The sequence below is a fragment of the Cyclopterus lumpus genome, chromosome 16 (genome assembly GCF_009769545.1).
Source record: "Cyclopterus lumpus isolate fCycLum1 chromosome 16, fCycLum1.pri, whole genome shotgun sequence".
NCBI classification, from domain to species: domain Eukaryota; kingdom Metazoa; phylum Chordata; class Actinopteri; order Perciformes; family Cyclopteridae; genus Cyclopterus; species Cyclopterus lumpus.
In genome coordinates, this window is record NC_046981.1 from 11085732 (window position 1) to 11097354 (window position 11623).

At 43.9% G+C, this 11623-nt stretch overlaps 1 protein-coding gene across 1 annotated transcript; it reads right to left on the reverse strand.

Annotated features, from left to right (window-relative positions):
- Positions 1–2229: 2229 nt before the first annotated feature.
- On the reverse strand, positions 2230–8150 carry crabp2a (cellular retinoic acid binding protein 2, a). Its single transcript, XM_034553913.1, has 4 exons — positions 7884–8150; positions 4678–4856; positions 3935–4051; positions 2230–2317 (listed from the first exon to the last, which is right to left on the reverse strand). Exons 1-4 carry the CDS (start codon positions 7963–7965, stop codon positions 2267–2269), a joined length of 429 nt encoding a protein of 142 aa, XP_034409804.1. The 5' UTR covers positions 7966–8150; the 3' UTR covers positions 2230–2266.
- Between the last annotated feature and the right edge of the window lie 3473 nt (positions 8151–11623).

Here is an 11623-nt window from a genome sequence, read left to right on the forward strand (position 1 = left end):
AAGAGATAGTTTGTTAAATGAAAGAGCAGTTTTAGCATCACAAAATTCCTCTCTCAGGAATCTAGTTTTTACTTGTATGACTGTACGTGTGTGTGTGTGTGTGTGTGTGTGTGTGTGTGTGTGTGTGTGTGTGTGTGTGTGTGTGTGTGTGTGTGTGTGTGTGTGTGTGTGTGCATGTGTGTGAACCTGGGGTCATCCATCTTTCTCCACAGTCCCTTAACGGTCCACTTCTTGTTAAGCACATCTGCTGTCAATCCTTTGTACCCTGTAATCTAATTGGCATTTCCTGCCATTGGAGACACACCCACTGATCATTTGATGATTGGTCAAGTAGTTCACCGACCCATAATCATTTCAAGTTGACCTCTATTTGTCTTATTGACCTTAGTTGCCATAACAACAGCTGTTCCATAAATTAGGATGTTAGCTTAGTTTAGCATAAAGACTGGAACAAAAGGGAACAGCTAGCCTGACTGTACAAACAAATGGAAAATCCCCAATTCCCAATAATTCTAAAGCTCACCAATTAACTCATTATGTCTTGTTGGTTTTATCCTTAAAAAACCTTAAGTGTGAATAATGACAGTTTGATATTTTGGGGGGTTGTATATTGTACTTTTGCTGCCTTTACATGGAGCTTGTGGTTACAACGTGGGAAGCTGTGTACAAGACATGCTTGCGTTCAAGTGGTTAAGTCATGAGAAGACCTCTCCGAGAAGCCACAAGGCGAATGATTTAGCAAGCTGCTTATGTAATTCAGGGAATGCAAAGAATGAAACAGATACGGCTGTTGGGAATATCAATATTTTCCTCAGACGTATGATAAAATCACGTAGAAAAACTCTATACGACTAACATTTTTACTAATTAACTCTCCATCCATCCACCGAAAAGTTAACTTCCAAGGCCTCCGCTGTTTCTTAGCCACTCTCACAACTCTTCTCGTTAACTCGGTCAACACAACCTCCATTTGCCAGGAAACAAGCAAAGACTGGAGGAAGTTGTCAGTCACATCCCCTCCCATAAACCGGTGAATTGTCATTTCTTACACTTCAGGTTTTGTAAATTTGTTCCAGTCTTTGTCATAAGCTAAGCTAACCGCCTGCTAGCTCTACCTTAAAATCTACAGTGTACAAATTAGGGTGATTATAGTCTCCTAAAGAAAGTGAGTAGCGTGCTACCCAAAATGTGAAACTATTCTTTTAAGTCAAGAAGCCTTTAAAGACTTCAGACTCCTGGGAAATATTAACCATATTTTACCAACTGGCAAGTTAAATGGAAATAAAACTGAGCAGTTCCCACATGCAATGTGTAATAAAAGTGTTGCAGGCAGAGAAAGTAAAATGGAAAAGTATTCGGCCTTGAAACTTTGCAAGGCATGAATGATGAGGGCATGTGGCACAGAGATGATTGACAGAGAGAGCCGAATGGGAGGGATGGGGAGACAAACAAACTGAGAGCGAGCGAGAGACGGAGAGAGGGAGGGCACAGACAAGTTATTCTAGTTGCAGACAGCTGACAGAAAGACTAAAATAAGATGGAGCCATCTAACGTGCACATATTCCACAGCTACACTCACAAACCATAAAACATGTGCACTGTTAAAAGCTTTTATGCACCTGGTTTTCAGTATAGGAGGGCCAAGAGTCGACGTCAGGCTGAGTTAATATCGTGCTTTATTGTTTTCTCATAGAAAGTGTTGTTTCCTATGATAACAATTCGTATAAAAGAGACACAAAGTAAAAACTTAAGCAGTACTGTCGCAGGCTTCTAGTGTAGTAATAAATATAAATGTCGTCATGATATAGAAAAGGTTAAAGTTGTGGGGCAGGGCTAAAGGAACAGAGAGGAGGTGCACATCAAAACGGACCTGAAACTGGAAGAGCTCAAAGATTGGTTTACACATCTACAAATATAGTCTCACACCTCTTCTGCTGCCCCACACACACATACACACTGCCAAATAAATGGCGCTGTCACTCAACAAATCCAACAAACATGTTCACGTTTAAAACCCAGCTGGTCACGTTTGATGGAGCTGCTGAGATAACTGAGGAGCTAAGACCATCGTGTAGATATGTGACACACAGTTATCACACGTATTACATAGTGAGGCGAACAGAGATAATGGAATACAAAACTAAAGACTGCGATCTCCCCGTGCTGCCACAACAAAGGGGTTGAAGAGATGCAAGTGGTGATGCAGGAGAGGGGGGGGGGGGGGGGGGGGGGGACTGGAAGGACGAAAAGTGAGAAGTGCTCTTGTTCATTGTCGCTCGTAGAGTCTGGTGCATATCACATCATCCGCTCCCATGGTCTAAAAAGAGAGGAGAATGTGGATGTTTAAACACTGACACGATGATCTGCAGTTCAATGTGAATTCATGTTAACGGTGTTTCCTAGAACAAGTCATTAATGTTAGTTCTTTCTGAATCTCCAAATTGAGCTTTTTGAAAAATGTATCCAGGAATTGAGAAAACAAACAAAGATGCAGGTCGGTGCAAAACCCTCACACAGTTATATTACTGCTGGCTGCTTTGGTTGTTAAGCGCACTTCCGGAGTCTTAGATGTTAAGTCACTGCCAGCTATGCCCCATAAATACTTGTTCTGTTCACAGTTCGCGAAAAGAAAACCATTTACTGCAGGGAGGACTGTGCAACATTCATGTATCAACTGGTTGGACTGGGCTGTGTGTCCCATTCAGGTTATTTTGTTACTACTATACTATTACTCCTCTCTGTCTTCTTCCTATTCTTCTATTTTAATTGTTGCCAACATTTGACCGTGATTGTATGAATTGTATGAAAATGGAACAAAGATTAACTTGATTTTACGTTTACCTGCCGGTGTGTCCAGTGTCCACACTCAAGTGTATGACCGGTGTGAGTTCACCATCCAGGTGCTCATAGTGGACTGCATTTTGTCATATTTGTCACCGGGTGTGCAAGCACTTATGCACTCAAAACACAAAATACATTTCAGTCAACCGGAAGTACCAGCTGGGGAGAGTTTCTCAATAAATACACTTCTGTTTGTGGACAGTCATTTTTGTTTTGTCATTTTCTTCAGTGTTCGTATTTCAGCCTTCACTAAGAAAATCACTTCACATCATAATTGTCTGTTTTCTCTGTTGTGATCAGATCAGATGCTGTTTGCTCACAGGCTTTCATGACGTGTTTCATCACGTTTCAAGCTGTACGTGCATTTGTAAATGCAACTGAATCTCTTTCATCTTCTGGTAGATTTACATCATGTTATTCAAAGCACAATAATATAACTCTATGTTCTTAAGGCAACACTTCATATTATAGCCTGGACATTATGGTGTCTTTTTGTTGTACAAAAGCTAATATATAACATACCAGAAGTTACCAGTACAAACATGTCTGGACAATTGTGAAAAACCCCAAAAGAGTTGCATATTAGAGTGGCATAGTGAAAAATACCCTACAACTATGGGGTAGGAGATGCAAGATACAATCATGTCATTCCTAAATATAAAGTGTTGGGAAAATGGAGTAACAATACCAATATCCTAGGGAATTTACAGTTTTTATGTAATTCATTTAAATATACAAACTAAGCTACACTTTTGGAGGTTTTGTAAATATGGTGTACAGGGTATTAAATAATTACAGGGCACATGAATTCCGTTACCCAGTATGTTAATAAATTATTACCTGTCTAATAAATAAAAACACTGTAGTATTGTGTGTGCTGGTTAGCAAAGGTACTTAGCTCCTAGACAACTTAAAGCAATACCTTGGTGGCCTAAAAAAGACATAGCAATGCAACTATAAAGGTGTCTGTCAAAGTCAAGTTGATTTGTAACTCTAGTCTGAGTGTAAAAAAACATTAGGCCGTACAGCAAAGCGTTACCTTTGTTGTTTCTAAATCTAAACTCTGGTTTAGTGGATAGTTTGTGTGCTTTACCAGGATCAGTTTGCCGTCATTGGTGATCTCTCGGGTCCAGGACGTCTTAGGCCCTTCTCCTTTCGGCAGAGTCTGCTCACAACTGATCTTACTGTCGGTTTCCCAAAGTGGAAAACTCTGAGGACAGAGAAATAGAGAAGAAGAAACTTCTTTGTTAGATGACAGATGTAAATGTTACCATTCAGAGGGAAAGGGAGATCTTACAGTAAGAGAGTGGCTAATGGAGGTAGAAAAACACCCAAAGGTGGAGCGGGGCGATCACTGAGAGGCGATAATTTGTGATGCGCTCATTGTTACTAAAGCAGAGCGCTGGATGGTTGCATGTGTTTGCTTTGGAGACGGCCAAACAAAGGCCATGTATGGGAAACGGGGAAACCAATGGGGAGAATTAGGGAAGGACGGAGGGCAGGAAAGGGCAAGAAGGGGGAACGAATGGAAGACGGCAAGTTGAAAGGGGTCGTAAAGAGTGTGATGGAGCTTAATGTAGCATGATGGGCCTTCAGAGACTAAGGGAGGAGTAAAGATATGCTATCAGTCCAAATATGATGAAAAGCCAAATCAAACAGATTGATGTAATCTGGACAGTTCCCCAAACGCCCATTTATTATGGTTGTGTGTGTGTGTGTGTGTGTGTGTGTGTGTCTGCGTTTGCTTATGTGTGTGTGTGTGTGTGTGTGTGTGTCTGCGTTTGCTTATGTGTGTGTGTGTGTGTGTGTGTGTGCAGAGAAAGTAGTGCTGTGTACCGTGCAGGGGCGTCCGTCCACCGTGGCCTCATTGAACTCCTGCCCCACAGTGAAAGTGATGTGGGTGGTGCGGACTGTGGTGGAGGTTTTAATGGACAGCGTCTCTCCGTCCTGCGTGATCTCCACCAGCGGCTTGGAGGCTGCCTTCACGGCAATCAAACGCAGCATCTTGTTCACACCTAGAAATAACACGCACAAGTAAGACGAGGAGAAAATGACAAAACTAGACAGAGTACAAGAAGAGATTTGCAGACAAAGACGCAAGGAAACACAAACTGTTCTAGACACTTTGGATGAATATTCCCAGGCAAGCAGTACACAACCACGATGAGGCAGATGTCAGTGTGCCACAGTGTTGTTTTTTAGGATTCAGCTCTCAGGAGCAGGGCAAGCTAAACTTGTTTTTACCAAATGATGTATAACTGCAGGCCTGTGTGTGTGTGTGTGTGTGTGTGTGTGTGTGTGTGTGTGTGTGTGTGTGTGTGTGTGTGTGTGTGTGTGTGTTCTCCTGCACACTCGGGGTAAAAGGAGAAGCCTCGCATTGCACAGCTCTGTCCAATAATGATTATTGGACAGGGGAAACAATGAGGTCATACCCAGCACATCTGGATTCTCCTCTGACTTGATCATCTTTGCTCACACACAGACTCAAACACACGGACGAATGTGGTGGTTTGAACTATAATCTGCATTATTCTTCTTTTTTCAAGCAAAGAGAGACAGCACTCGTTTTCCCATAGTGTGCTGCAGTGAAACTAATTATGCAGCCTGGGGAGGAAAAAGAGAGGGAACCAGGAGCAGTGCGGTGGGAGGGAGGGAGGGAAGAGGGGGGAAGTCAGACAGACAAGGGGCAGTGGTGTGTGAAGATCTCTGCCCGAGTGTGAGGGGAAGTTTGTGTACGTCGCCCAGCGTGTATCTGCCATCGAGTTGGGTTTCGCACTTCCCACCTCTCACACATTCCCACCTGTCACCAAGAGTAAATATATACAAACCCTGAAATGCACAGTCATTCAGCGTGCATCTGGATGCTCAGGCTGCACACTGTATATGCTACACACAACACAGTATTTATATTTATTAATATTATTATGTGCAAATTCATTGATTGTGTAAAACTGATTGTTACCTCTCGCATCGGATTGTACATTGTGTCAGTGTCTTATTAACGTCTTTTTAAAAATATATTTAGTACCAGTTTCACAGACATACAGTCGAGGTTAGAAAGTAAGTACATAAGTTAGTAAGTAAGTGCAATATTAAAATGCATATATTTTTATTTTTGTTCTCATATTATTAATGTATTATTAACATGCTGTTGGATAGTTTCAGCTTATGATGGAGTATTTTACACTGTGGCATTGCAACTTTTATTTAAGGTGGTGACAAAGGCGGTTATTGTGCAGAAATGATTGATGGATTATTTAATTAGTAAAGCAATAGAGAAGGAATTTCCAGTTTCTAAAGATGTGGGTATTTGCTGCTTTTCCCTGTCTTACGTCATTGGTATTATTGCCCTAACTATTTTGTGTTATTTGGGACTTAGAGATTTAGCAGTTTAGCATGACAATTAAAGTTAGTTAAACTATGAATTCCTATTTCTACTGAGAATATATAGAACTTATCAAAAATGTGTTAATGTATGGATTTAACCATAAAATACAAAAAAAGCTCACAAAAAACAACTTTGCAAACCTGCGACTAAAATGCCTAAATTCACACAGACCTGGCCACATTATGACACACAGTCAGAGTCAGAGGTCATAGAGCAGAGGGCAAGGGAAGCATTTGGGACACGGGGAGACGAGGGAAGAGGGGAGGGGGGGTGGAAGACAGGAGAGAGGAAAGGAAGAGAGGATGGAGGTACGGAGGAGGGTACTGGGTGCTGACATTGTTCCCCAATGAAACCACGGGCCATGCCAGGAAGGGCAAATGCTGTGTTGTTTCTATTCATTATTTTATTATAAATAATAATTATTTTATTTTATTTTTTGAGTAGGCTCCAAGAGTTTAACCTGCATTCCTGTTGAAAATCCTCCAGTTTTGCACACAAGCACATGACGAAAGTGCACACAAGCAAAAACCTAAGTACACCTTCAAAAACCTGCACAATTGGCACAAACAAACCAGCCCCCTCATTATTGCACACGGTGGGATATCATCACATTCTCATCTTTACTTTAGTTATAGCCCCCCACGTTCTGCCTTATACACATGCAGAGGGACGTGGAGATGAAGTGTGTGTTCAGTGTAACAAAGACATTTTAATTCACACTCCCACACCCTGTGATAAATACAGCCACTTTACAGATACTTCAATAATGACCTACTTGTGCAGTGTGTGTGTGTGTGTGTGTGTGTGTGTGTGTGTGTGTGTGTGTGTCAGCCATCTCTATGTGTGTGCTTATGTGATGATATATGAATTGCAGGCGTGCACTGGCAAGTCATCTCATGGGAATTGGCTATTAAGGACAGACGGCGCATGCACGTATGCATGCACACACACACGAACACACACAGACACACACACACACACACACACACACACACACACACACACACTAACACATACACTCCCTGGTGCTTATACAGACTCTATCAACCAGTGATGTAAAAAAATCTGCGCGAATCTCAGCAGCAGGTGTTTATCCTGACTGTCACTTCAGATAAGGATGTGACTGTCCTGCACTGTATCGTGCATAACGGTCCTCTTCCACTCCACACACACACAGACAATCTGCGGCTGCGACAGACAGATGTGCCGCCGTTTGTCTCTATTGTGTTAGAAGGGGAAAAGGGGGGGGGGGGGGGGGGTGATGCTGGCTGGAGGCCAAGCACCGAGTTTTGGGTTCTGCAGAATGACAAAGACCCCCCACCAATGCGGTACAGGGGGTGATCATCGCTGATGCACGGGCACGGATGAAGATTTGACCTATAAATGTACTGAGAAAGCTACAGTTTGAGCTGACGCAAAATGACACATCTGATCTCATTACGCGCAGGAATAAAAGCTTAATTAGAAAACCACTCTTGCGCAAAAAAAATGGGTCAAGCTGCCACATTCGGCCACAGTGAGTTAAAACATATATATATATATATATATATATATATATATATATATATATATATATACACATATATATATATATATATATATATATATATATATATATATATATATATATATAAACATATATTATATCACTTACCCAACTTTTTCAAAAGTTCGTCAAAGTTTTCAGAACTCTTCATCTCCCAGGTGCCGGCGAAATCCGGGATTTTGCGCTCCATGTTAGGCTGAAGGTGGTTTGCGGATGAGTGGATGAGGTGGACTGTCAGTTCCAACTGTGGTCGTTGCTCTGCTGTCTCTGCGCGTCTTGCGTCAATAATGCTCCAACGTTCCCTTATGAATCTCGTCTGGTGTGTGGGCGCGCCGGATGGTTTGACTGTGCGCGTCCAGTTGCTTCTGCACTCTTCCCGGGATGAGTGACCGACTGTCGGACACCGTGTCTTACCTATGTACCGGTGCACTATAAGTGGCTGCGATAGAATTGAATGGCACGGAAAGCATAGACACTTGTGTAGGGATACACACGCCCCTTTCTGGACGGGCACGCCCCGCACGTTTACAGATTACAGGCAAAGGTCCTGAGTGCTTCAACATGACCACGCCCCTGAAGGCAACATGTGCATTTTGCCCATAGCCAGCATTTGGAGACGCCTCTCGTTAACGCTCGTACCTTGAATTGAAGTCTTGTGTGATTGATATGATATGATACATAATGCTCAGGTGTATGATGTGTGTAATTAAGGACTTCAAGGCGGTGAACATTATAGGTGCAAAACAAGAAGGATGTCAGCCTGGCCAGACTGTCGTCTTGCAGGGCGGTGCGAAGGAAGAACCAGTCAACTGGCAGACTGGCAGAGCTGAGCTGCGGTGTGTGTGTGATCGAGAGAGGGTGTGTTTGTAAGGAGAGGCACAGAGAGGCCAAATTCACCCCGAGCCTCCCGTGCGCCACGCACGCGGTGTGTCATAAAAATAAAAGTGGTGGTAATGGGATACAGCTCCTGGCCTCGACCGGTGGGCTATCCATTTAACGGGGCCTGAGTCAGAGGAAAAAACACCGAGAGAGAGATAGAGAGAGAGAGGCAGAGATTAAAATAAGAGGTGGGATTGGCGCAGGTCGGCAGAGTCTCCTCAGAGCTTTTCGCCCCCCGCTGCTCGGACGGAAGAAAGGGTAAAAAGAGGAGGAGGAGACGCCGGAGCATTTGGAGCAGCGCGTCAGACGGGCCGGTGGGGCAGGGTCAGGGGCCCGCGGGGTCGGAGGTAAAGTCCTATAAAGACCACGCACACGCAGACACACACACACACAATATGTACACGTGCGCGCGGGGATGATGGATGGAAGCCGGACAAAGCCGACGTTAACTATTGACTCTTGATGGATGATCCCATCCGCTACACTGCACGGCGAATTAGCGCGAGGTAAACCCGGCGACTTGGGGGGAAAAGGGGAGTGACCCTCCCACACCCCCCGCTATTACACCGGATCAGTGCCAGACTTATAACACATAAACACTGACTAACAAAGGTCAAAATTAGCCTCAGATTGATATTTGGTAACGCGATACGCGCTTTTACGCACAGACCTACGTACAAATCCAGCGCTTTGCACAAGGCCCGGCGGCTCTGTTTGATGTGAACAAAGCTCTCACATTGTGTGTGCGCGCACGCACACGCGCGCACACACACACACACACACACACACACACCTTACTGGCCACACACCATGTCACAATCACAGCATGCCCTCACAAGTTACTCCTCGTCTAAACAACGGAGGTGAGCCATCAGAGCCTTATCAACTGTAATTTCCTCTCCAACCTTATTTTTTATTTCACTTTTTGATTTGCAGTTGTTTTAACCCTTTGGGGACTCTGAACACAATGCAATATCACAGTAAAAGCACTGCAAGATCGGTTAATACAAGAAGCAGCAGTGAGGCAGCCTGATGCTTATACCACTGATATAAGTATCAGGCTGCCTCACTGCTGTTATGGTGGTCTGTCGAACACGGCCTGTTCGGGGACAGGGAACTGATCAGGTCCCCAGTTTGAAAGTGACTAATGCCAACACAAAGGTTACAATAGAGAGCTATCTGGTGTTGGGAAAATTCATCTTCAGCCTCGCCGCAGGCCTTTAGCCAATTACCATGACACAACAAGAAATGCATCAAAGGCCGCCGAATCAAACAGGCAGCCGTGCAGCACACAGCGACAGCTTCACCCATCCTGTGTGCGTGCTGTCCAGAGGGGGCTTGATAAAGAGCTCTGAAATGTGTGTGATGCTGCATGTCAGCACGTGATGACAAAGCACAGCTCAGCATTCAGACCCACTCAACCGTGGTGTGCTCCTCTCAACCTTTTTCTCTCCGCTCATTCCTTCCCTCTACTTCCCCTTTTCCTTTCTGCCTTTCCTTTACCTCACGCAACTTTCTATCCTCCACCCCCCCCCCCCCCCCCCCCCCACCTCCCACCCCCTTCTCCTTTTCTTTCTCCTCCTCCTGTCAAGCTTTTGTTCTTTTGTGCTGCACTGACACATTCCTCAAACACGCTGAAGAGAGGGAGAAGGGAAAAATAGAAGGGGAGAGGATGGAAAGGAGAAGAAAGAGAAAGGGGACAACGTTAGTGAGAAAGTTAGACTAGAGAGCAGGTCATTTTTTATCTCATTGTTGTGGGGGAAAAGGATATGGAGAGTAAGTCAGCAAAGAGAGACAGAGAGAGCTGCGAGATCAAAGACAAACAGATTGTGACAGAGATGGAGAGGTCGAGAAACAGTGAAAGAATGAAGGTGTCAGATATGTAAAGAGAGACTCCTCCGGTTTGCTCCTCTGGTGCCAATTTTATTTCACTCATCTTCGTTTCCTTATGTTCTCCTCCAACTATTATCCGCCCATATACTGTTCACTTCTTTTGTTCCGTTATCTTCATCTATCTGTCTCATACCAACAGCCTTGTTGGTAATTGATACCTCCAACTGCCAACGCAAAGACTCACATGCCGTACCACATGCAAGCAAAACAAAGAGTATTGTGACTTGTTTACAATAATGTTTGACACATATCCGCGTGAGTTTGCGACAAAAAACACACTCGGTGACACCAGAAAGAAATACGACGCTCACTTTCTGTTTTACTGCTTTTTGTTTCCTATTTCCTCTCCTCATTCAAATGACACAGATTTGAACCATATCGGTGAAACATCCACAGTGCCAACAGACTATTTATTGTCCCAATGTGAACTTATCTTGGTCTAATGGGAAACTATCGTGTTATACTTCATGCAACATTTGCTGCATGGTTAGTATAGTGGTGCACTATTGTTGCAATCAAATCTTAGTTTTTTTTTAAAGGAGCAGCTTGCCTGCACAAGTTAAAGCTTGTGCATGTGAGAGAGTGTGTGACCAGTCCGTAGTAAAGTCACACTTCAGTGGCATTCTCCCCTTTATCAACCAGATGACCTGCAGTAAAAAAAAAACTGCTCACCCCGGTAACCCTGGTAATCCCAGATGTGAACTTGACCCTGGCCTTCCCCATCGCCAACTCCTGGAAGTCATTATCACCCTCAGAGGAAACCACTGGGTAAGATGTGCACATGCATGCAGACAAAAGTGTCACAAATTACAGTATTTTTCTCTTGTGATTTACTTCTGTTCCAGTGGGGTGTAAGGACCTCTCCAAGGGGTCGTATGATAAATCGGAGGGGTTGAGAGAAGATTAACTGGACAGGAAAGAACTGTGGGGTCCATTTCTTTAATCTCTGCTCTTTTCTTGTGAAATACTGCACAGTTCTGCCTCCTCAGGCCTCTAAAAAATAATATTGTACATGCAGAAATCCCTCACGGCTCACAGTTTAATGTTAAGGAGTCCCACAGGGCCAAAATGTTAGT

Bases quoted from the DNA above. Each gene is read 5' to 3' on its own strand.
- crabp2a (XM_034553913.1), bottom strand. From the start codon at position 7,965: ATGGAGCGCAAAATCCCGGATTTCGCCGGCACCTGGGAGATGAAGAGT. The intron at 4,857-7,883 runs GTAAGTGATATA...TGTTATTTCTAG, and splicing joins CGAACTTTTGAAAAAGTTGG to GTGTGAACAAGATGCTGCGT. The intron at 2,318-3,934 runs GTAAAGCACACA...CTCTCTTTTTAG, and splicing joins ATGACGGCAAACTGATCCTG to ACCATGGGAGCGGATGATGT.